The 27,171-nt window shown below is 31.5% G+C and overlaps 3 protein-coding genes across 3 annotated transcripts; all 3 read right to left on the bottom strand.

Moving 5' to 3' along the window:
* Positions 1-1,429: 1,429 nt before the first annotated feature.
* LOC106123327 (proton-coupled amino acid transporter 4-like) lies at positions 1,430-5,311 on the bottom strand. The gene is made up of 8 exons (XM_013319579.1): positions 5,141-5,311; positions 4,442-4,592; positions 3,818-3,939; positions 3,420-3,504; positions 3,019-3,263; positions 2,363-2,575; positions 1,924-2,093; positions 1,430-1,750 (listed from the first exon to the last, which is right to left on the bottom strand). Exons 1-8 carry the CDS (start codon positions 5,209-5,211, stop codon positions 1,500-1,502), a joined length of 1,308 nt encoding a protein of 435 aa, XP_013175033.1. The 5' UTR covers positions 5,212-5,311; the 3' UTR covers positions 1,430-1,499.
* A 1,443-nt stretch (positions 5,312-6,754) lies between these two features.
* Positions 6,755-14,679, bottom strand: LOC106123583 (proton-coupled amino acid transporter 4-like). Its single transcript, XM_013319990.1, has 8 exons — positions 14,392-14,679; positions 11,630-11,780; positions 11,182-11,303; positions 10,266-10,350; positions 9,836-10,080; positions 9,181-9,393; positions 8,755-8,924; positions 6,755-7,372 (listed from the first exon to the last, which is right to left on the bottom strand). Exons 1-8 carry the CDS (start codon positions 14,466-14,468, stop codon positions 7,122-7,124), a joined length of 1,314 nt encoding a protein of 437 aa, XP_013175444.1. The 5' UTR covers positions 14,469-14,679; the 3' UTR covers positions 6,755-7,121.
* Positions 14,680-16,691: 2,012 nt separating this feature from the next.
* Y-y (yellow-y) lies at positions 16,692-25,337 on the bottom strand. Its single transcript, NM_001311817.1, is given in 4 exon segments — positions 16,692-18,982; positions 19,074-19,262; positions 22,990-23,220; positions 25,309-25,337. Coding segments are annotated over 3 exon segments (1,530 nt in total). The 5' UTR covers positions 23,213-23,220; positions 25,309-25,337; the 3' UTR covers positions 16,692-17,864.
* Between the last annotated feature and the right edge of the window lie 1,834 nt (positions 25,338-27,171).

Below are 27,171 nucleotides of genomic sequence, written 5' to 3' on the forward strand. Positions count from 1 at the left end.
GCTTTATTGGCGGGAAAGAACTGTTACAACCAATTTGTTTTAGATCACTGGGTCAAGTTTTATTGGTCTAGCTAGAAGTATGTAACGTGTTTTAAATAAAGACGCATTTGTGTCGATATTGATATACTGGATGACTCAACAGTGTTAGTAAACGAAGCTCAATGAATCTCTAGTGTAATTGTTTATTATTATCGATTAACGTAGATACTACGACGTTAAATATTCGAATAGTGCAAAATAATGACTTAAAATATTGTTTGAATAAATACAGGATGTTGTATTTAAATATCAAACGTATTTAAATTTATAATCAAGTATTTTACAGACATTTTTTGCTTGACTAATACACTCACTCTCGACGCATAATAGTACTTCATACTATGTGGTTTTGATTTTCTTTCAAATTTCATAAGCTAAAATATACTATACAATTTAAGGAACACACTAAATAGGTGTAAAAAATATTGCGTCTCATATAGAGAAAGTAAAAAATCAGTAGTTTATTTTAACTAGCGGTCGCCCGAAATTCCGTCCTCGCGGAATTATTATAAAAAAAAAACACAATTAGCCTATGTGTTTCCCAGACTATGTTCTACATGTATGCCAAATTTCATCGAGATCCGTTCAGCCCTTCAGGAGATACCTTCAAACAAACATTCATCCATCGATACATTCAAACATTCGCATTTATAATATTGGTAAGATTATTTTCCTTTCGTACTAATCCAATACCTATGGTTATCGGCATCAGTTCCTATTTTCACATTCCTTGTTGGAAGTCGTGCAAATAATTAATTACAGTACTTGCTAGTTAGCCTTCGTGCGCTTTTCAAACGATATTTCAAACAACTAATCAAAAATTTCCAGATAACATCGTGTTACAGGACAAGTTGCTTTTGTCCGGGTGGTCGATACGAATACGACAAGAGTTTTCAAATAAATCATGTAATTTTGAAGAGATAATGGATAAAATTAGTCCTTTTAATCCTTGTTTTTACACGAAGGACCTTTTATCCATTATTCCGTACAAGTAAATCCCGGAATGATATTATCATTACGGAGTTTTAAACTTTATCTAATTTTAAGAATAACAGTTAGCGAATAGTACTGATAAAGTACTTGTATACAAACATAGCTTTTTCTTTGTCAAAAAAGTTGAGAATTGAGAAACGCCTAGTACATTTTTATAGCAACATTATTGCAATTTTCAACTAAAATCCCTGTATAAAAACATATTGTCGTTCCCTCATTATCTTTGACAATAAAAAAGAGATAACAATATGTTTTGTACTGGGATTTTGATCTCAAAACCAACGATTAGGGTAAGAAAGTAACCAGAAAACTCGAGGTTTTTGATGCAGTTTTGTTTAATTGTCTACCAAATAAATATAACCTAAAACCTTTTTTATTTAGGTAGTAGATATCCTGTTTCATTAGTTTTAAGCCTCCTTATGGCAAACGTTGACATGTAATAAATAAAATTATTCGCAAAAGTTATTTTATTCAATTTTGCTATTAAGTTTTTCAATTATGTCAAATACAGTAACAATGCATCCTGATATTAAACTGCCTAAGCCGAATAGGATAATTAAAATATTCTTCCATAATATCCAGTTGTATTTGCCAAGATTCTCCCAACGGAAGACCGTCTCAATGATGCCAGGTATGATCAAACCGAGAATGGAATAGAAAAATGCTCCAACTATGTTGATAATTTGCTCCAACATTGGTAAAGCTATACCGATGCCACCTGAAACAATTTACTATTTATAAATAAGATTACAAAGGAACGTTAACTTTTCTACTATCTGTTCAAAGATAAAGATTTGAACGATTTTGGACCTATACATACATATTTTATTTGGCCCTGAAAGCCAACGCTGCGGTTAAGGTCATTGTTCTCGTAAAATAAAGTTTAAATACCTGAAAAACATACAACAGCAATCCGTGCAACAATTTGCGTGATTGACTTATAGTTTTCTTTAATATGCGGCTCGGTGTACTTCGTAAATATATCCAGTACAACATAGAAGTGCAGTGGGTATGTGAATAGAATAGACAACGCTATGAATACCTTCGCACAAATTGCAGGCCTGCAAAAAAAATAATACGTCTAATAAGTACAAATAAAAATAGAAGTATTTGCACGTTTAAATTTCGCTGATTTTTTTTACTAAGCTGCCTGGTTTTTGCTGTCTTATTTTTGGTTACTATGCTTTTGGTTTTGGGAAGGAGATTAAAATGTTACGATAATTTTATCGTAATAAACTTGTATAAAATAACGTTTTTTAAACCACTCTAACTATGTAGAAATATCAGGACTGGGTAAAGCAACAAATTATCTCATTAATTATTAATTTACCAATCGTCAATAGGTAGATTCAACGTGATTGATCCTCTCAGAGCATCGCCATATCTAAAGTATCCGAACAGGCCTAGTGTTGTATACAGTAACATGATGAGTGTCATAGCAATGACCAGAACTCCTCCCCAGCCAAGGAAATGTTGAGGTTTCTTCATGGAGTTCTCCACGGGCATAACCACACCCATGCCTTCCATCGCGAATATTACTGTTCTACAAAACAAATGTATGAATATTTAATACGTACCAAATATATATTTATAGGGTATAAGTAAGAAGATCAGTTTTAAGGCAGTAGTAATTGGATGTTGGTGGATGAAAATCAGGTAGTAATCTATGGAACAATCAAATACGACTGAAAACTTGGCTACGTAGCTGATTAAATTTAACATAATCATTGCGAAAGGTATATTGTTATTGATTTTCATCCATAATATTATTATCAAATGTCATATTTTGTTAAGTTTTTATTTTAATTTATCCCTTACTTTGAATAGTTGAGATAATGTAAAACATTAGGATAGTGACATCATAACTATAATGCTTATGTCAATAGCAATAGCATAATATGACATTTTATCAGGCGCTTTTATTTACTTCAAAGATAAGTCTAACAAGATAACGAAATTGTTAGTAATTTTAAAATGTTTACTTACGAGAGAAAAATTGGAAATCTGGCGCCATCTCCAATTAGTTTTTTATCAGCGAAATTTATTTCGTCTTTGAAAATATAGTATAAGCAAATAGCAAACGTTGCAACTAGCAAAATGTTGGCAAGCAAAGAGAAAGGCGCTAACCACTTTAAATATCTGATTTGGCACATCACACAAAGTGGGATGAGCAGTATCAAACAATAATATTCTACTGGCAAATCTACAGTTGTTACGTATCGGTCGAAAATCTGTAAAAAAAAACATATTCTACGTTCATTTTTATTTATCTATACATATTTAAGAGTCATATTCAGATTATGTAGAATCCAATAAGTCTCATGAATTTTATCAAATTGAAATACGATTTTATTTAAATCAGTATTTTAATACGAAAAAACACTTACTTGTTTAATAGAATCAGCAATAAGTACCGTAAATATACAACATACTCCGACATACGTGAATACCAATGAAAATTCCGCGAATATGCTGAAATAAATATAAATCTTATTAATATAAGGAAAGAAATATTTTATTTATTATTTATTTTGTTTAATTTTAAACTTTTATGTAGACACACCAAATTTTCATTATGTCATATCACTTTTGCATATCCAGGCATCCATCCATATTAAAGCCTTTAAATACAAATTTTAATATTTTTAATAGATTTAGGTACCCATAATTCGTAATTCCTTAAGTGCTGTCAGTTTCTGATACATAAATTAATTTTCAACTTATAGCGCGCTACATACAAAACCAGTATTTTTAGAACTTGACAATAATTTTGCAAATGTATTACCTCGCCCATTTAGCGTACGGTCGTATTTGTTTTGGACCAACTTGAAAAGCTACTTGGCAAGTCTCAGCATATCCCAATAAAGGCTTTCTCACAACACGACAACAACCGTGTGATGTCTGCACCTGTAAATTAAAAGTTTAGTTTTAATCTGTACGAATATTATAAAGAGGAAAGCTGTGATTGTCTGTTTCTTTGATTGCTTTGAATAGGGTCCGTAAGTACTGAACCGATTTAAAAAATACTTTTACTATTGGAAAGTTCACTATCCCCAAGTACAATAGGCTATATTTATTATTGTTTTTTTTTAATTCATTGCAAACAACAGGTATGAAAGTATATGATTAGAAAATGTACTAAAAATTATAGGATTTAATACACAGTAAAAAAAACATAAAAGATAAGTTCTGAATTTTTGTATACATCCCGAATAACCAATGAATAAATCATTTTCAAGGTTACCACATACAATCTTAATGGATAGACATTTTGACGAGTCATACTCAGTAGGGCTTTTTGATATTTAATTACTTCTATTTATTTATTTTTTATTGTATTTCCGGAGAATCGAATTATTAAGTTATTATCCCATAAAGTTATAAAAATATAATTAACTATAATACTTACAAAGATATAAACGCAGTGGCAACAAATAAATGCTATAATGACTGTACAGACAATTCCTAAAACCCATCCTGAGTTAGCGAATGCCAGAGGAATTGCGAGTAGTCCTGAACCTAGAGATGCTTTGATTAAATTTGCTAATGATCTTATATCACTGAAATATAATAAAATACGGATTCTTTATTACACACTTAATTAGTATCAATATTGCATTCTCCTTAAATAGGTTAACCTGTATTTAAGGAATCCATGACTTCTCTTTCGAATGAATCTTGTAGAAATAAATAATTAAAAGAAAAGATATGGATTGTACATTTTACGTGTGATATGTACATAGGTATACATAAGTAAATAGAATAAATAACAATAAATCAACTCATATTATCAAGTGTTGAAGTAGCAGCGATGGTTTTAAAGTGTGGATTAAAGGTGATATTGTAAAGTAGAACGCAAGACATGTATAAGTGTCGTTTATATGGATAAAATACATACATCAATTCAGCTATTATAATATATATTAAAAATAAATAATAAAGAATGTAATACTTATATAAATTCTGTAAATTTTTGTCTAAAGAACTATTAAATTAACTATTCCTGTTTATCTCCATTGAGTTTAAAAGCGAAGAGAACTGAATTAAATCTAAGCTTACTTTAAAAAAATTATGATTTTTCCTAAGTCATATTTATGAGGCAACTTACGAATTTGGTTTTTTCACATTACGATGTTCAAAAGGATTGTAATCCTGTTCTATTGAATCTTTTATATCCATTTTATTTCATCACAGATACACAAAACACAATTCATATCTAAATGCACGTTAACGAACATGTAATCATTGAAATACTAAAAAATGTTGTAGTACTCGAGTTTACTTCACACTGAATGATATTAATTTACGTAGAATAATATGTTTATTGCTTTAATCGTCACTGTTGAAGGTAGAACAAGATAAACGCAAGTATTGTCTGACTTACATCTCAACAATAAGGATTAAAAATAAGTGTTTACTGAAATGTAATAATTTCAAATGTTATAATCCCTACCACTTAAAATAATAGGAATTAGTATCAATTATTTCAATGGAATTAAATATAGATAATTACCATTTGAACTAATAAGTTCTTAGAATATTGTCCGGAGTTAGTGATTCGAATCGTCAACGACCGAGTTCTTATATTAGTCATCGGCTCGACATTGCGCTTGCTGAGGGACGTTGGTTCCTTCTGCATGTTTTACTGTATCTACCAAGGAAGTGAAGCGATGAATTGTGTGGAACTAATCCTGCCGCCGAGGTACTTAACCTTGATGTTTTGTCGTACTGTTGCGCTGTGGAATGGTCTGTTCTTGGCAGTATTTCCGAACCGACTTAGGGTCCATCAAGAAGCGGGAGTAGCAAGTTCTCAAAGGCATCTGTACTTCGTCTGGTGTTATGGGTGGAACCGTTGTTGGTAACCCCATTTATCCCGTTCTCTTTTAAAAAAAAGGATAGTGATATAGATTTATACTAATACCTATGTGTATTTCTGTTTAAATTATAGTTTGATTAAATTGTAACTCAAGCATTGTGTCGGTTAAGATAAGAGGTTTTATGTGGTAAGTTTATTAGCTATTTCGTAAATGAATCGGAAACGTTTTCTCGTCAAACGTATTACTGAGGAAAAACAAAAAGGTATAGCGTAGGTATATTTGTTATTTAAAATAATGACATATTTTATATTCATTTTATGAAACTCAGACCGTTTCGAAATGTCGCCTATTTTTATTTATAAATAGCGGTCGCCCGCGAGTCTCCGCAAGCCCGCCCGTCCGCGTGCATACATAAAAAAAACACTTCATTAGTGTAGCCTATGTGTTCTTTCAGACTATGTTCTATACGCATGCCAAATTTAATCGAGATCCGTTCAGCCGTTCTAGAGATATCTTCAAACACCCATCCATCCATCCACATTACATGCATCTAAACATTCGCATTTATAGTAAGTTAAATAAAAAGCAGCTCTTCAAGGCGTAAATTCGAAAAAAAATATGAATTAATAGTATCCTATGTCCGTCTCCTGGCTCTAAGCTACCTCCTCACCAATTTTCAAGCATATCGGTAAAGCCGTTCTTGAGTTATAAATAGTGTAACTAACATGACTTCCTTTTATACGTATTAATTATTTATTTACCAATTTCTTTAATTACCGAACAATGTTATTTTTAAAAAATTTATAGCAATCAATGGTTGTTATTACCGATGTTAAAATAAGCTTATTTTCTAAGTTATGTAATCAAACAAAGTTTTCATGCATTATAATTTTATTAACTTTGCATTTAAAATAAATTATTGCTTACAAAATAGTCAGTTATTTAAAAAAAAAGTTAGTCGTTCATGCCTTTATAATATCTTCACAACAAATGCCATCCATGTATCACTGAATTTTTTAAATTAAATTTTGCGTAGTAATTATAAAAGTGAACTTGATAGTGGACCGGAAATGCTCATATTTGCCTTAAGATGTTATGTTGGTATTATTTTCGAAGAGCGTAATGGTTCATAGAATTGTAGGGCAAGCGATATTGTATTTTAAGATAAAATATTATAGTATCTTAGCCGTGTGTAGTGCCCTTAAATTTAATATTAATCTAATGGCTACCTATTCGCCATACCATAAATGTTACGAGATTCGTTTCTTAAGTCTATACAGTTTTTCTGTTTAATATTTCAATTATATCAAGTACGGTGACTGTACAACCAGATATTAATGTGCCGAAGCCGAATATTATAATAATCAAATTCTTCCATAGGACCCATTTAAATTTGCCGAGCCTCTCCCATCGGAAGACAGTTTCCAAAGTAGCCGGAATTATGAGGCCGAGTATTGAATAGAAGCAAGCGCCGACGATATTTATAATCTGTTCCAGTAATGGTAATGCAATGCCAATTCCAACTAAAAAAAAAAGAAAATGTTATCAATACAATACAATATTTATTGGTTATGATTGAATTAAAGGTCAAAAAGAGATTTACAAAAAAAAAGTTTACTAAAAAAATAACTCATACGAATACATAGCCCTCTCGACAAGTACTTATTTCAATTTATTTTTGATCATCTTTGTTCCTTTATTAAACTTTAAAAGAAATCCTTTTTATCTATACTTCGACAACCTCGTTGGCCCGGTGAATATAGCGCTGTTGTTATAGTTAGTTCTGTCAGAAAATATATTGATACTCCACGGCTCCATTTTTGCTTACCGGGCCGGATAAGTAGGTCGTATTATTGAATTGTAAACCTTTCAGTCTATACTGAGTACTGTATCATGAGTTTTCATTGATTTTCAACGTTTTTCATTTATTTTTATGTCATAGAGTTCCACCATAAGGTAAATGAAACTTTATATTTTTTGATTGAGAGGGAAAGTTTGTAATTATCATTAACATGCAAATAACATACTATTAATAGTATAAGACATCGCAATTTTAAGAACTGGTTTATTTTAACACAAATAAAAAAGATATTCAAATTGAATAAGTAAAAAAAAACTCTTTAAACACGTGATTGACGTTACATAGGAAATATACGTATTTGAAAAATTCTTTATTTTTAAAAGCGTTTTTCTTTCATTTAGGACGACTCTCAAATGATTTGAAAGTGGGTACGATGTAGTATAACACTGTTATTATAAAATAATTTGCAGGCAAAATACATTTTTGCTCGGTCTCTCCTCGTAGAAAACGATTGATTAATGTTTACCATTAACTTAACTTTAACTTAACTTTGATAATTGATATCTAATAAACGATTTCACACTCATTAAATAATTCTCGTAATTCGAAAAACCTGTACCAATAAAAATTTGTATGTATGTTAGCAATTAATTTTAATTTAACACTTACATATAATGTATTAATTTTAAAACTTTTCATTTCATTTGATTTGTAGTAATTAATCAACAAGGAAACATACGCGGATTTTATCTCATTTGAAATTCGCAAAATGTTCATTTGTTTTTATCAAACAAATTTCATTGTTTATCATATAGCAAATTAAAAACGTCCGCAAATCTCTCTAAATATGTCTATAGCTAGGAAATTTTAATGTTTTTTTTTTCATATTGGGTGAAATTCATTGTCAATCATCATCAAATCGAGTGTTATGGCATATAGCATAAATGTTATTGATTGCTGATTCAAACTTTCATGAGACATTATACTAAACTGATATATAAACACGGCTAAACACTCACGTATATTCGTGAGTGAGTGAGAATATACGTGAGTGTTTAGTCGTGTTTATAAACCAGATTATTTAGTTGTAATAAAATGTCTTACCACAGAATCCAACACCCACAATTCTGGCAAATACCTCGGTGACGTTGCGGTAATCATCTTTGATGTACCGATCGGTGTGTTTTTTGAAAATATCAAACACAACATAAAACTGCAGCGGATAGGTGAAGAAAATAGATAAAGCTATGAAACCTTTGGCACAAATTGCAGGCCTAAAAATAAATTGTTAGTTTTAACTTTGTTCTTGATAAGCCTAAAAACTATAGAGTAGCTAGTAGACTACTAGTAGAAAAACTACGGAGTAGTTAAGCTTCGTGTTTTATTTTTTAATTGTTGCAATATTTATGTAACTTATACTATCCTATTTTTAATCCAGTATATAAATGTTAAGGATACACTTTCGATGGTGGAGGATAATTGTATAAAAGGATCTTGTTTATAATTTATTTGGCTTTAGTGAGTACTTACCAGTCATCCAATGGCAGATTCAAAGTAATCGATCCTCTAAGGACATCTCCATATCGGAAGTATCCGAACAAGCCAAGAGTGCTATAGAAAAATACAATAGCGGTCATGGCCACAACGAGCACGCTCGGACAGCCGAGGAAATGTTGTGGTTTCTTCATTGCATTCTCGACTGGCATTACTACGCCGATTCCCTCCATTGCGAATATTACGGTACTAAAATGTAAAAAGTATTTTATAGTAGAAGGCGACAAATGTTCAAGAGGCCATCGGATTTCAGTGACATACCGTAGTGTTCTGAGACCAAGATCCTCAATTAAACGTGTTGTTATTTCTGTTTTGTCAACGGTAATGACAGGAATGACTATATGTTTTATACAGAGATTTTGGTCTCGGAAAGCCAAAGATAGTAAATTTGAAAGAAGTTAATAGGTAGCAGATTCGTGGCCAGATTCTATATATTCTCGTCCCTCATTCGATATTACGAGTATTTTCTTTTTTATACCAACTGTAATTAAATAGGCAGTTGGTTCAAATAGAAAAGATATACAAATTGGCTTCGGATTTGAAAGAAAATACTTGCGATTTGTGCAAATATTTGCCTAGTTAGCAACATTACGCTACAAGATCGCAATAATATCTAATTATATAAACTTACGACACAAAAGCCGGAAATCTCCAAGGATCACCAGCTATCCTTTTATCGGCTAAAGTGATGTCGCTGCCGAAGATGTAATAAAAGCAGATCAAATATGTTAAAACAAGGAATATGTTAGCCAAAAATGAGAATACTGCGAGCCATTTCAGATATTTTACTTGACAGAGTATGCAAATAGGACCTAAAATAATCAGACAGTAATATTCTACTGGTAAAATTACAGAGGGAACATATCTATCAATCAGCTGAAACAGAAGAAAAAAATAATTAAAATCGGTTGATTAATTAATTTTTATTAATTGGTAAATCAATTAATTAAGTGATTTATTAATTAATTATAATTAAATCATTGATTTGAATTGATTACTCATATTATATTGTCATTGATTAATTAATTAATTATAATATTTAATTAGGTCTAGTGACTTACTTGTTTAATAGAATCTGATATGAGTACGCTGTAAATACAACATACACCAACATAAGTGGCGACCAAAGCGAATTCACTAAATATTCTGAAACAAGATAATTAAGTTAATTTAGGTCCTTTGAATATTCAAATCACCGCGAGGCAAAAACGTTATTCCTCACGCACAAACACAAAACAATTAGTAAATTTTGCATCATATCATATCCTTATAAGGTTTTTTGGAAATTTTTTAATTTTCTAAACATGAATGATATTTAACATTATCATTTTTATTTGATACTAGCCGTCAACCGCGACTCCGTCCGCGCACAAATAAAAAAAACTTAACCAAATTTCATCCAAAACCCTTAATTTTTTCCTAGAGATACCTTATAACAAACATCCATCCATCTAAACTTTCTCATTTATAATATTAGTAAGATTAATTTTGCAAAACAAATTCGGAAGCTGCCAACCCACTCGGCTATCGTAACTCCACAAAATGTTATTGGGATTCCCCTCTTTTATCTTAAGTATCAGAATTACATTTACATTTTTAATGATATATCCTTTTACATTTGATTACGAACGCATTTTACATTCTTGTAAGCTTAGTAAAAAAGTTTCGTTTGTAAATGTTAAGTTTATGGTTGTATCGTTATTAATACGTAAACAACTAGCTATTTAATTGCTGGCTGGTATCGTTATGTCTTTTAAGACGTCATTAAATATAAATAAAAAACATAACTTAATAACTGTATTATAAACAGTAAAAGAAAACATCGTGATCCAACCATCGATATGTGTGAAGTTAACCTCAGTGCTAGCTTAGTTGACTATGGCCTAATCAACCCTAAGTTAGGGTGGGCTCCAAGCGTCTTAGGGGAGACATATATTGAGCTGTTGATGATGATTATTAAATATTTATAATACTTACTTTGCGAATTTAGCATAAGGTCTAACTTTTTTCGGTCCATTTACAAATACACTTTTCGCCGTTTCTGCGTAGCCAAGTAAAGGCTTTCTTTCCAATTTACAACATCCTCGTGAAGTTTTTACCTGGAAAATTTATTAGTTCTATATTTAATAAAAACATGAAAGGGGTGAAAATATGTTTTATACTATTTTATCGTCAGGAAAACCAATTACATAGATTATATTATTAATTATAATCTAGGAGCTAGATATATATACAATATTTATAATATAAAATATTGTAGATTTTATAAGATATTTATACAAGGATAATAACGCTAGTATCAAGAGATATTGTTTTTTTTTAAAAAACAAGTTATAGTAATAATTCAAGGCAAAGAATAATATTTTCTGACACAATTTTCCTGATGCAAAATTTAATAATAACAATTGTTTTAAATGTTACTTGCCAGTATGTGAACACAGTGTCCACAGATGATGCCAATAATTATAGTACCGACTATACCGACACCCCATCCCGCATTTGCAAATGCCAAAGGACCTGCTAAAAGTCCTGAACCTAAAGAGGCTTTTATCAGATTTGTAGTTGATCTTACATCTCTGAAACAATAATTAAACAATATCAAATATGTAAAATTCTGTCATAATGTTATTTACCATACTACTTTGAAACTGCTTGACCGATTTTTATTGAAATTTTCTACACATTGAATATGAAGGTTTGAGAATCGGCTATTTATTTTTTGATCCCGCGCGGACGGAGTCGCGGGCTTCAGCTAGTATTCATACAGGTTCTAATAGGTCAAAACAGTGCTCAATAAAATTAAACTTGCCAACTTTTATTTTTACATGTTTTATTACTACCTATCGCCTAGCAACTCCGTCGCTCCGCTTTAGTATTATATTTACATAGTAAACAATGCTAAATCACTGCATTAAAGCATTTTGAAACAGTTTCCAAAGACAGGTTCACATCAATATGCGTTGCGAAAGATTTTTTGTTTTAGTCATGGCAACTAATGGCAAACCTTGGCCTCATTCAACACGTAAAGTTGTAAGAAACAAACATAATGCATCTCTCGCTAGCTTATATGCTTGTCATCATCTTTAAATACGACCACTTTTGCCACAGTTATCGCTGGTTTCTGAGACTAAAATCCCTGCATAAAATAAATTGTCATCCCTATCATTATCTTTCGATATTCTTAAAAGCGTCGGTGGCTCAGGGGTTTAAGCACTTATCATCTGCAGGTCCTGGGTTTGAATCCCACCATGTACCATTGTTTTTTTGATTTTCATATGTACATTTATCCGATTTTTTTTTGATGAAGGAAAACATGATGCAACCTGAACATATTTGTGAAGAAATTCAAAGATATGTGTGAAGTCAACCAACCCACACTGTGCCAGGGTGGTTGACTATGGCCGAGTCATCCCTAACTTAGGGTAGGCCCCTATAACGACTCGCTTATGCCTAAGAGAGTGGGACAAACTGTTTACTCTCCTTCGAGTTCTTCAATGATGAAGGTCGTGTTTATCTTGAAATTACCCAATTGTTCTCTTAAAACATTTTATTTTGTATCATTACTGCTTATTATTTAAGCTCAAGAATGCGAACGAATGAAAATACCTGTTTTGAACATTCTTGCTTGCAATAATTACAGTGTACCCGTGAAGGTCATATTTTGTTTAATAAATATTGGATAACTTAGCAGTTTGGATGTTAAATCAAAATTTTAACACAATTTCGGGATAATATTAAACACTTATTTTATTCCTTTGTTTGTTTAAACTTTAAACCTTGGTTTAATAACTTAGTAATCTTTATTTAAATACAATTTGTACTTTTTACAATCATGAGAAAATTATTACGTTGTATTTTTAAATAATAAAAGAATTACAATATTCGGAACTAAGTAATTACGACGGATATGTTTGATGCATAGGTTAAGTAAAGGTTAACCAGGAAAGTACAAAAGTATTGCCAAATGTTCATTACCAACAGAGTAAGAAAAAAAAAGAATCAGAAATTCATCTCATGTTAATTGATTATCAAAAACATCAACACTAACCGAAGTTTAGTTCAATTAAATATATGCATTTTAATAGCACGCGCTTTGAGAAAGGAAAACAAGTTATCAAGGACATTTCCATTTAGTATGCCTTATATTATTAGCAGGTAAGCGAGCAGGCGACAACCTGAATACTCCGACATTGCGAAGAGACCGCAGCTCACAGACATCCGCTATTGCATATGTGTTGCCTTTAATCGACGAAGGAAGGGACAGACGGAAAGATTTCCCCTTCTTAAGCGTCTCCACCTCCGTCAAATTCTTTCTTTATAAGAAAATATTGGGAAGGAAAGGGGATTAAAATTAGGCCACCAACACACACATTCATCAGACGAAACGTAGAATTGCTTACACATCACGCTTGTGTTCTGTGTGGTCATGGTATTGCACCGGTCGAGCCGGCTTATTTGTCCAACAGATGTTGTTAGTACTGTTAACCCCTAAACCTAAGGCGCAACAAGAAAAATCTCCGTTAGTGTTTATTTCTTATTATAAAATGGCTTTTCAGGTGGTATGCCATCTCTATCTTTATAGTATAACCATAAATGATAAGGATTTCAGAGATTAAATCCAGTGTAATTTTGAACAATTCTTCTAGTGATATGTTGCCTAAATTATTTGCTTATCGCCACACATTTATAGCTGTAAAAAGTAATTACTTAATACCTGTTTTTATTTCATTAGAGTAAATTTATCGACGTGTTAGAATCACATATAAAACATATGTGTTCTATTTGTTTAAAGACAATTATGTAGTACATATGGTAACACTATTATAATGTACAGGCTGCCGCCCGCGACTCCCTCCGCACGAAATTTTTAAAAAACTTAATAAGTAGCATATGTGTTCTTCCAGACTATATAATACATGTGATAAATTTTGGCGCGATTAAGCCGTTTCGGTGATACCTTCAAACAAACATCCATCCATCCATCTAAACATTCGCATTATATTAGTGAGAAGTAAAATTAAATAACGTTTACATAAAATAGCTATTCACGAATACTTTTAAATCTTAATTCTTGTTGAATGTTTTGTTTCAAACAATCTAAAATTTCTAATATAAAATTGTATTTAAAGTAAAAAAAAAACGAATGCATTAAGCATGCATTTATTAAATTAATTCAAAATCACTTACGAACTTGGTTTGTCAACTTTCCTATGTTCAAATGGATTGTAATCCGTTTTAGTATCAACATCTGTTTTGTCACACATTTTAAAAATTATAATATTTATACTGAATACATTTACATCAAGGTAACAAAAATAACGTCTATCTGTCACCGCAATTCACAATACAGTATTTACTCGGAGTCATCAACGTTTCGACGCAGAACATTTGAGTACTGGATGTATTAAAATCCGTGAATACTTCGAGACGTAATTACCGTCGCTTTACGATCATTCCACCAAGGTAGCCTTCCGCGAGAAAATTATAACGACAATTTATATAACTTAAGGTATTAAGATAATACCGATAAGAAAATCACGCTCAAGTGTTATTTGCTTCGGAATGCCGCTTTGTTATAAACGCAAACAATCTCATCGAGGTATTAGCGTATGTGGCCTTTATCTTTTCATAACATGCAATACACTCATAAATGAAAGTTAGTGGTAACTCAAAAACTACTGAATAGTTTTTTTTTTTAATTTCAAAAAAGCTACTAAATGACAACAATAAGAATCACGTAAGTCGAATCATAAAACTCAGTTTTATTAGTGTACGGTTTGCATAAAAAACAATAATCAAATTGAGAACCTCCTTGGAGTCTACTATAAAAAAAAACCTTACTATTATACTATGCTTTGTAAATAAAATAATATGAATAAAATCTAGTGTAATAGAGAAACCACAACAATTTATTACGATACAATGTTTCAAATAACCTATTCTTTGTTGTTAAAATAAACCGCATTTAAAATATGCCATCGTGCTAAAACAATAATTTAAAAATGAAAATTACTGTCCGTTTCCACTGACGAAACATCAGATAAGAGTTGTAAACAAACTACGATAATGGCGTGTCATTGGGTTAGTTGCGCTTGTCGAACTATATGTATAGCATAATCCAGTTAAACATTAATTTAACAGTGGTAGAGCCCGCTGTAATATTTCTATTCGCACGAATTGGCCCGCCTCATCCGGTGAAATACCACGACCACACAGCAGACAGGCGTGAAGTGGAAGCAATTCCGCGTTGCGTCTGATGAGTGTGCGTATGCCACTCATTTTCTTATAAGAAAAGGATGGGAAGTGGAAGTGGAAGTGTACTTTCCGGATATGAGGATGCATGGAAAGGGAAAATATTTTCTTTCTCTGCATCCTCTCCTGTGTCGATTAAAGGCAACGCATATGCAACTGCGTATGTCTATGGGCAACGGTCACTTCGCTCCGTTCGCTTCGCTTCGGCCGCTCGCTCGTTCACCACCTTATGATATAAAAAAAAACCTTAAATCATAGACAAAATATTTCATAAAACTAGTAAACTACAAATTATATCACATAACTATAATAATAGCTACCATTATTTTACAACTAGCTATCGCCGGAGAGTTCTTCCAGAATATGCTCTACATCTATGCTAAATTTTATTAAGATTCGTTGATTCGTTCCGGAGATATCTTATACAACAAACATCCATCCAAACATTGCCATTTATAATATTAGTAAGATATTAAGAAGTAAAATATCATTAATTTTATCTTAAAATTTTCAAAAAATAAATAAAAGTCAAAGATAAATACGCCTACCATGTATGGAATTTGTTATGTCTCTGATTACCTAATTAAGCTTTCAATCTAAACGAAGGACAAAGTTTCGTGTTCAATTGCACTTCGTATTGATGTTGATTTATGACTTCACAATGAATTGACAGATTCGAGGTTTACATTTCAACATAATTATGTTTACTTTAATGAACAAAATTGTTCGTGCGGTATGCTACGATTTGATTACATTAGTGTAGATTTCCACTGCTGAGAAACTGACACCCACAATTACATGTGATATAAGTGTAATAATTTATTGATGTTTTTTCTGTCTATAATAGTAATTTCAGTTACATTAATTTGGTTGTACATACGGTCTTTATTACGTATTCTATTTCTATTAAATTCCATGGCAATTTTAATTATATCTATCAATATATATGTTTCTCTTTGGTGCTATCGTAACACTCGTATGGAACATAATATTTGTCTTCCCTCACATTATTTAAAAAAAAAAGAGAGACAAAGTATGTTATTACAAAAGTGTGACGGCAGTCGATTTCACGGTTGGTTGAGTCAATATGTTTTCGTTTTAGATTTTCTTTGTTATTCCTTATGCTTTGGTATACTAATATCTATACGTCTTTACATTAGTTCTATAATATTAATATAATTTTGCTTACAAGAAACTAAGTTTTCTATTTAAATTGTTTAAATAAAAAGATCACATTGTTTGAACAATTTTATTGGAAAAGAAAAAAAACAAAATTAACAAATAATTAGTGCTTATAAGTAGATGGATGTTGTTTAAGTTACGAGAAGGCGTGATAGAGAGGCATATTAAAGCATTTACAAACTACAATTTTTATATCACCAGCAAACTGTATAGTCTATATATTTTTTAAATTTTATTGTAAATATTTTCTCTCTGTGCATCCTCTCCTCCGTCGATTAAAGGTAGGCAACGCATATGCAGTTGCGTATGTCTATGGGCAACGGTCACTTCGCTATTTCAGCGATTTCAGGTGGCGGCTCGCTCGTTTGCCACCTTATGATATAAAAAAATACTCCTTCCGTTTTTAATTTGCTCTACCAAATAGTAAAGACTCGGCACGTTGAAAATGAAAAGAATCCGTTCACAATGTAACGAGTTATATTACGATTATATTTAGATACATTGTAAAGAGTTCAGTAGCATTTATATTTATTGCACGGAATGTTCAGTGCAGTCAAAAACGAATCACGACTTGGCAGATAACATTGAAAACAGTGCAACTACCAAATATGATCTTAACAAATTGTAATACCACGGCTCTTTGTGAATGAATTCGTTCGATATATATTTACTGAGACGACTGAGGCTTTACGACTTGCAGCTGTAAATTATAAACAGAACGGGTACACTATTTGCCGGTGACATATATATTTTTAATTCCTTATTACCAATGAAACATATTCATTCTTAAAAAAAAGAATTATCAACCATTATAATTATTTATACAACATAATTGTATTCTCGCTTTTAAACAACACACTAAATTACATTTCTATTTGTTGAAGAAACCACTCACACAATCACATTTGCTAATAAACATATTCACATTTTGGGTTTTCCACATCGTACACGCTGACACACACACATAATCATACTAATACACACACAACGGTTTACACATCCTCATACATACAAGCAAAGTATCGACCACAGGAAAATTAATGAAAAAAGCAAATTTTTCAATAAAAAAAATTCAACACTACATCATAATAGTATACAATTCCTAATAAAGTACTTTTAGTACTTTTTTCATAGCATTATGTACTATATGTAAAAGGTAAAATGTATGTGTAAATTATATTTTTCAATAAACTACCATACAATTATGCTATTTAAAGTTATTTATCTCAATATTGCCGACCGTTAACGCGTCCTCCAACAGTGGATCTGATCCACCACGGCGATTTGTCAAAGGTAAATGGATCATTTGTGCCTGCCCTGGTAGAAACAGCGAGAGGATACGTACCACGAGGTAAATCAGCAAAACGTCTTTCATCAAATGAATCGGGTATTGTTCGGCTAAAGGATCTTAAACGTTGGCCACTTAAGGAAACCGAAGGGTAGTATGGTCGCTGCGAGGGAATATTCACTGAAAGGCCATATAACTGAGTTGGTGGAATGGATGGAGTTAGTGCTTGTGTGGGTGCAGGTGTAGGAAGGGTGTACGAAGGTGGTTCACACACAGTACCTTCGATCATGTTGTAAAGAGGGGAGGTAAAGATTTTGAAATTAATATCACTGTAGTCTAATTCAGATTCCAAAAAGACCGGCATACGGTCCGAAAGCACCCAAACGTTTTTATCGTCGTCTATTTTAACATCGCAGGGGAAGACAAGGCCAACATCATCTTTGTCTGCAATGGCAGTATTTTCTGGTTTCAATGGTAACGATGAGCTCCAGCAACCGATAGCGTTTTGATCGATCAAGTTATATAATTGTACACCCGAATCGTCCATTACCTTGGAAGTGGTATGTCCATTTGGTCCTCTGTTTCCTACCACTTTGAAATCATGGAAAGAGGCTCCTTTTACCATAGATTCATCTCTAAGAATACGAGTAGAGACAGCAAATTCTGTATGACTTGACAACGGGCTGAAGTATAGGGTTCTAAAACCGTCTGCCCCAGGAGGTGATGTGGTTATTCCGAAGATACCCTCAGCGCCCCATTGGAAGTTAAGACCTGCGATGTTGAAATCACCAACCAATGGGTCAGGCATAAAGTAGCTGTGACTGAATCTCCAAGATTTGTTTTGTTCCCAGGAATAAACAATGAGACCATATCCTAACTCGTCGGAGAAATATGCGAAGGTGTCTTCACAAGTTGCTCCTTCGTCGAGGGCGATGTTAGCAATGAAAGTGGAAGCGACGATGTCCTCTGGACGGAAAACGTATTTCCGAATGCGGGTATTCGTATGGAGATCGTAGACATTCAGTGTGTAAGGACACACGTTGGTCACATTAGGATCTGAAATAAAGAACGGAACAATATTTTAATATTATACTGATAATGATTCCAAATTCATGGAAATAAAAAACAGAAAGAAATGTATTCTTACCATATCCATAAGTTCCGACGTCTAATACCCAGAGTCTGTCGCATCTGTCGGCCTTAACTCGGTACACTGTGGTGAGTCCGGTGTCACAATTGCCTACTTCGTTCTCTTCGAAACTTGGGTATGGTGTTAGTTTAGGGGAAGATTCATGGGGCGCGTCCAGAGGTATGTAATTCAAAGTGGCAGGAATACCTGAAACAAGTAAGTGCTAGTGGTTAATAAAAATTTATATATGCATATTTATACTTCTTAATTTCTCGTAGTTGTTATTAGGAATAGGAATTGCACGATAAATTCAATTCCTGCAACCTTGATAGGCTGTTTTCAACTATTCCTAGTTTAGTCCTCTTTCCCTTCCCACCCTTTTTCTTATAAGGAAAGGATGGGAAGTGGAAGTGGACTTTCCGGATGAGAGGATGCATGGGAAGGAAAAATATTTTCTTTCAGTGCATCCTCTCCTCCGTCGATTAAAGGTAGGTAATGGCTATTTCAGCGATTTCTGGTGGCCGCTCGCTCGTTTGGCTAATGATATAAAAAAAATCATATACAAAACATGATATTTAGGCGCTAATTTATTTATGATACAGTAGAACAAAAGGTGAATGAGGTCTATTAAGATCTAGTTTTCATAGTATTAGTATAATGCTATGAAAACTAGATCTAAACTAGAACTAGACAAAAAGTATCTTTTTCATGTGATTATGATTTGGATTTTTAGTTTCATTTGTAACATTTATTTCGCGGCAATAATAATGTTACTGCGACACGTTGTAATATTGTTAGCATGAGGTTGTTAAAATGTTAAATATTTTATTGCTTTATTGGTAGTATTAACTCTGTTGCAATTAAGTTTACTTTGAGTTACTTCTTTAACAAAATATCCGCAATGTTAGGTCTTATAATAAAAACTAGACGTGCAACGTGTTGAAATGATTAACGATTCCGAAATTAAAAGGAATTGCTTATCTTTATTACGATATAATTTGAATTTTAATTGTACTTTAAATACGAATTTTGGAAATGGACCGCAAACAGTCTGCACCGCCTGCTTCCGCTTTTAAATCGTTTTTAATTTTGAAACTATCAATGTTTATCTAATATCTTTTAAGTAAGATTTTCAAAAAACGTGAGATTTCAAAGATATATTATTATATTTGAAAAGTGAAAGTAAACTTTTGAATTTTTTAATAATTTATCTTTTAATAATTTAAAAGATTTTTTTTTCAATTAAATTAAAGTTAAAATAAGACATGAAAAATATAACAATGTTGGAACTCTGTTGCTGTAGAGACCAAAAAATCTAAATCGTAATTCATCACACCTCATCGCCGTAACATTGTTATGTTAAACAGTTGTGTAAGTAACCAGATATTGACTGAAGACAGGGCGTTGCCGTTTTAATTTCAATATCGTGATTTCTAAAACAACTTACTGATGTTTCATCAAGCGTGATATAAAATGTTTTTACTTATGCACTAATAACGTGCATCGGAAAGTCAGTATCCTGCAACTTGTTTGATTTATACACAAACAGGGTGTGGCACAATAATGTTTGTTACAGTCAGTTTTTCTTAATGAAGTAAATACAGTGACGTAAAGTTACGATTACTAGTTAAACTTTGCGAGTTACTCTGATATTATGGTCTTTTTAACTATGCTATGAATTATCAGACCGTTGCCACTGCCGAAGCTATTTAAAAATATATTGTTTGTTTTATACAGATCGAGACGAATGATGTTTTTAGATGTGTATGCAGTAGGTAACATTTTGCCCTTCTTTGGAAACACCCTGTATTTGAAGACTAAATAAAATGTTTTGTTTATTGACTCTGTTCGGTACAGAAGCACTATAGTTCTTTATCTATAACAAAGAAGATATAGATGTAGATTAGAATTTCATGAATATTAAGAAAAAGCTTTTATATTTAATTTTAATGTTCACATCCTGAAATGAATATTTAAATTAATAAGATCTCGTTTAAATAACACGATTCGTTGTCGCAAGTAAAACTAAAACCTTACTAATATTATAAATGCGAATGTTTGGATGGATGTATGTTTGTTTGTAGGTATCTCCGGAACAGCTGAACGGATCTCGCTGAAATTTGGTACAGATGTAGAACGTAGTGTGGAGGAACACATAGAGTGCTATTTTTTAATACAGCGCGGACAGAGTCGCAGTCAACAGCTAGTAATAGTATAATTATATAATTAGCATCAGACACCAAACAAATGCGTGAGCGTTTAGCAGTAGAATAATTGATATTATGGTTTTTAAAGGGAACTCGCGGCCACGAAATTTCAAGTAATCGAAATATATTTTGTAATCGGAAGTCACATATCAATTTGAACTTATGGTTTGCTCTTGATACTTTCTCTTTGTAGAGGCACCATTTTTTTCGAAATGAAAGTGATAAAGCTGACAGAATACCTGATATGGATTGTGTAACATTTTGGAAATAAATTACTGTTTTAGTGTTTTGATAGTATCTTGATCTTGGTAAAGAATCTTTACAAGGCTATCAATATTGATAATCAAACAATTACCGTTAATAAGATGTTATGAATACTTAAATTATTTATTCTTTCACTTGATTTCGTCTATGTTTACGTTTCGTTAATGATATTTTGTATTTAAAAAATAATAAATTATTTTTAAATATTAAACTCATTAAAAATTAGTGGGCGTCGGTGGCTCAGTACTCAAGCACTTGACTTGCAATCTGCAGGTCCCGGGTTCGAATCCCACCATGTACCAATGTGTTTTTCTATTTCCGATTTACATATGTATATTTATCCGACGTTCTTACAGTGAAGGAAAACATCGCGATGCAACCTGCACATATCTGAGAAGGAATTCAAAAAGACATGTGTGAAGTCAACTAACCCGCAATTGGCCAGCGTGGTTGACTATGGCCAAATCACCATTAACTTAGGGTAGGCTCCGAGCCCCTCGGTGGGGACATATAGTGAGCTGATGATGATGATGATGATGATGATGATGATGAAATATGAAACCTGTTCCTGTGACGTAGTTCACGACAAATTTTATTTGTTTCTTTAAATATTTATTTGAATTATGATTTATTATGAATATGAAATAATTTTTAATAACCAATTAGCGTGAAATATTTTAAATTTGTTATTTAAAACATATTAATTAATTTTAAAGTGATTAAACGCCAATATTTTGCTAAATATTTTAATAGCTTCCTATATTAAATTCTTTTAATATTACTTAATTTAATAATTTTATTAAGATTTATTGATTAAAAGATGCGTACTATCGTAATAAAAATTTATAATATTATTTTTTAAATTAAAAATCCAATAAAACCCTGATTTTGACATCCACGAAAAGAATACCTATAGAATTCTCTTAGCAGAATAAGTTGAGTCGTTTAGACTAAGAGACCTTGTAATGGAATTGTCATACATACAAACCCAAACAGAAAAAAACATACAAACGCGCGAAAAACATCACCCTTTATAGTCACTCGGGTAAAAAGTATACAGGATTAACATTCTTGTTAAAAACCATATTTGTGCGTTAACATAGTTTGTTAATTTTCTTTTATCATTTATGTCGTTCAACTACATTTATTGCCTCGAGAAGATAATATATAAAGGTCTGTCTTTTGAATAAAAAAAAACAATTATTTCAATAAAAAAATAAATTTCCAAAATTTAAAACCTTGATAAAGCTAAGAAACCTGATTTCTGTAATGAGATAAAAGATAAATCTGAGGTATGTATTAATAATAAACTTTTTTTTTAAAATTACGAAATTAATTGCTTTAAATGTGCAATAAAGTAAATAAAATAAAATTGAATCATTTAAAAAAACTTAGGTAAAAAACTCGACTTCCTAAAACCATGAATAAAATAATGCAAATTAGAACAGCCTGTAGATACATACCAGGTCGCCAACGCGGTACACTGACGAATAGCTTATTCCTCCAACGTTCAATGCCAACTGGAAGGGCGTTTTCTCTAATCAAATTGCCCGATATGATAGCTTCTTGTCTCAGAAATTCATTCGGGTAGTTCCAATCCATTGCATTCCATGAAAACACTTCCTGCAACTTTACAGCTGCGGACGCGTAGGCCACCAGACCCAGGTAGAAAAGTTTCGTCAGCATTTTTGAATCTAGAACACGAAAACGTAATTGTTAGTCATATTAACAGTTCCATTGTAATTTTGTGGTATTCAATAATTGTCTTATTAAAATATTTTGAATGCTTATTAAAAGATTAGGCAATTAAACTTAATTTCGTGTTTTGCTTTGGCATGGAAATTGTAAGTTATTTTTCTACGATTGAACTAAATAGGATAAAGGAAGGTCGGCTTAAAAGAAACTGTGGCTGTTTGAATTTGGATATCTTGCATAGATCCTTTTACTTTTTTTGATAATTATGTACGGCAAATATGGTAAGCTAATGTAAGAAATGCAAACTGTTACTAAAATGTTGATATTTGACTAATTAGAGCACGATTTTCCGGTTGTCAGATATACATAAGTAAAGATTTCGGTTAGTAAAAATATTGTCTAAAGTAGGTAGAAATTAATAAATCAATTAATACGTTACAGCTGTTTGATTCAACACCTCCCGTGCATTAAAAACACTTTACATGGCGCAGTCGGTAGGATTTAAGAAATGTTAAGTTTTAGTAGTGTAATACAGTTGTATAGACCGGAAAAAGTGAAAAATAAGACTGTGTAAGAGTGCAAAGTTGTTTAACAATTAATAACGCGTTACATCCCCCACCTCAGCATTAAAAACATTTTACACCGGTGATCTAAAGTGAGTTAAAAAATGTACTTTACATTTTTGTTATGCGTTAAATACAAGCTTAAATAATGCGCACTATACCTTTTTTTGTATCGAATTAATTTAAGAATTTACCAACATTTAGATAGACATATTTTAGAAAGCGGCTTTTGTTTTAAAATCGTTATATGGAAATTTTTATTAAAAATGTCTTGGTTTCGAACCCGAGCCAGCCACAAAGTAGCCATTCATTTACTTAACTAATTGCCCGCTACCTTACGGTCAATGCGCTACGAGGGAAAGTCAAAAAGGTGAACTACTAAAATGTTGTATAGTTTTTGTAAATTTTGATTGTATTGTTTTATACTTAAATTTTGAATGATTTAAGTCGGAACTCGTCATGCAAGAATTTGTAAAAACCTGCTTTACATATTCTATAGGTTGAAATAAAAAAAAATAACGGATTCCGCGGCCTATAATGATTTTTGTAAATTCTTATAACAAAGTTTGACAATAAGGAAAATCTTTAACAGTCGTTTTATTAAAACATTAAATGATGAGTTTTTATTATAAAAGTAATTTTACTCCTAAAACTCTCATAAATACGAATCAAGGGGCCACACTCTTCAAATCTACAATTTTGTTTACGCAACAAGAAACGAATAATCGTATAAAAATTAAACAGTTACATTCAAAAATTCGCAAAAAACGGAATATAAACGATTAGCCTTTGTGACCTTCATTTAATCGAATTGATTTAATTTTGGTTCGAGTCCAATTTGTTAAGAAAATTATGTTAGCAAAAACCAATAAATGTTTAAAGTTATATATCGTATATGTACAACACATTTAAACAAAAAACACTCTTGAATAAATAAAACCAAAGTATTCATCACATTTAGGATCATTACATTGGAAAATTTACTGGTAAATAAAGTACTCCTAATGATCTAGATTTAGATTGGCGATATCCGAGTTAGGCCATAAATCAAGTTTAGAAGTTTGCGCACTTTATTATTGCAACGTTGGTACTGTCATTAGATATGTGTGTCACAGTAAGTACACACTAACTTTAACCACAATTAATAATACGCAATTTATATAGCTTAATAGTTAATTTATTTATCAATATGTAATTAAAGAGAAGTTACTTATACTTATGAAATTATATTAAAACTCTGTTTTATAATTTTACGGTTTAAAATTATGTGAGAAGACACAGATAACACGGCCACATTGTTTATAAGTAATATTATTTAATTGCCAAAAATAGTATTTTTAGCTTATCAGTTCTAATTATTATTTAGTTTTTACATTAATCTTTTTTAAAAGTCGGACAATTCACTCTGTTATCAAACCAAAACAAACGCTAGTTAACTACGTTATATTAGCTTTTGTAAACGCACAATAAAATTATTGAAATCTTATATGTAAATATATGTGTTGCTAATAACTGATTACGTACGGTGTACCAGTGCCGTCAATGTTCACTGCGGCAGTTCGGTTAAGACTAACTTCCAGCGATTTACCCCCGACTATATAAAACCTTACCGCGATTTCCCCAACGGGCACACAGATGAAATTATTGTAGAGTTAAGCATTGTATAGATAGGTTTAGATATTTCACAAATTTCCGTGAAATATGTATAGATTTTAATAACGAGTGGAATTTTCTATTTCCTTTTTTATTTATTTATTAATTATTTTTAAACACATCGTTGGATTTTTATTTGGTTTTTATCGTAGGTTTAGGTTTCTGATTCAGATTTAGATGTCAGTATTTAACGAATCTGATGATGTTTTTTTTTACATTAAAATTTATTAAAAAATGTTTTATCCATATAAAATAGATTTTCATCGAGCTACTGCTATTTTTATAAGTAAATAAATTAAATATTAAATTATAAGAAAATTAAATTAATATTAAAAGATTAAAATTGTACTGTCTAAAAGTTTTATGTAAGATTATTTTTCAAAAATGTTACATAAACGCCCGTATTTTGATCGTTCAATTTGTAAATCTAAGTTAATTTATTAGTATAGGTGCATAATAAAAAAATCGGGTTTTAACAATTTTGCAATATTTTGTTTTTGACATTTTTCGGGAATTAAACGAACCAAATAAAAATAAAAATTTCCCTTGTGTTCTACAGTCTTTGTCGCAATCTGTCGGACGTAGACTTAAAACCGTCACCAAGATAGGTCCAGATCATGATCAGATCATTGACCCATCTTACGAGATGACTACCTAAGCTTCCAGGAGGTGTGTACAGGGTCACCATTCTAGAGATTTTCGAACCTTTGTGCAATGAGTACTATCTGTCGCTACTTTTTGCTTATTATTTACGTCGGTTGCTATAGTAATGCATTAAAACACTTAATTTTTGATGTCATCTCGCAGAAAGACCACCATTGTACTTTGAATGACTTTGACTTTGGACCACATTAAAAAAATATTTAAAAGCTATTGCATTAAATATATTATACATTTAACCATACTAATAATATGCACTTATTCATACTAATATTATAAATGCGAATGTTTAGATGGATGGATATAGATGAAATTTGGTATACATATAGAACGTAGTCTGAAGGATCACATAGGCTATTATGTTTTATTTAATTCCGCGCGGACGGAGTCGCGGGCGACAGCTTGTTTAAAATATTAAACATAAACTCACCTAATTAAAGAAACTGGAATATTTTAATGAAAAACATAATCCCGCTTAAACCATAATGTAAATAAATGTCATATCAACACGTTTCACATTACATTCCAATAATGCGTACCCTTGCAAACAGTGCGTAGTTTTCCACAGCGAAGTAGTGTTTAGAAATTAAAATGGAACTGGTTAACGTCCAGTTACACTGTATTGAAATTACTAGGTCAATATAACGTCTTGTTAACTACCGTTAAAAATGTTTTTTTGTTTTTCTAATGCTATAATAATAAAATATTAGCACGGAGATAATCATTATCAATTAGTTAACAGTTTGTCACTTGTCTTTTTTAATAATAAAAAACGTGCGTTCAGGTATAAAGTTATGATGGAACTAACCTATAATTGCTTACCTCTAAATAACTGAAAACAATAACACACGTACTATTTTTCTATTGTATATAATTAAAATCCTAGATTGTTCTAATCTTACTTACTAATGTTATAAATGCGAATATTTAGATGGATCGATAGATGTTTGTTTGAAGGTATCTCCGAAAAGGCTCGACGGATCTTGCTGAAATTTAGCACAGATGTAGAACATAGTCTGAAAGAACACATAGGCTACTTATTATTTCTATTCTAATTATAAAATACTAGTAAAG

Source organism: Papilio xuthus, unplaced genomic scaffold (assembly GCF_000836235.2).
Source record: "Papilio xuthus unplaced genomic scaffold, Pxut_1.1 DF826115.1, whole genome shotgun sequence".
NCBI classification, from domain to species: Eukaryota; Metazoa; Arthropoda; class Insecta; order Lepidoptera; family Papilionidae; genus Papilio; species Papilio xuthus.

Coding starts and splice junctions, on each gene's coding strand:
- LOC106123327 (XM_013319579.1), bottom strand. CDS start 5,211: ATGGATATAAAAGATTCAATAGAACAGGATTACAATCCTTTTGAACAT. Junction 4,593..5,140: donor AATGTGAAAAAACCAAATTC/GTAAGTTGCCTC, acceptor ATTATATTTCAG/TGATATAAGATCATTAGCAA. Junction 3,264..3,419: donor TTGCTGATTCTATTAAACAA/GTAAGTGTTTTT, acceptor TTTTTTTTACAG/ATTTTCGACCGATACGTAAC.
- LOC106123583 (XM_013319990.1), bottom strand. CDS start 14,468: ATGTGTGACAAAACAGATGTTGATACTAAAACGGATTACAATCCATTT. Junction 10,081..10,265: donor TATCAGATTCTATTAAACAA/GTAAGTCACTAG, acceptor CTTCTGTTTCAG/CTGATTGATAGATATGTTCC. Junction 9,394..9,835: donor AGATTTCCGGCTTTTGTGTC/GTAAGTTTATAT, acceptor TTTACATTTTAG/TACCGTAATATTCGCAATGG.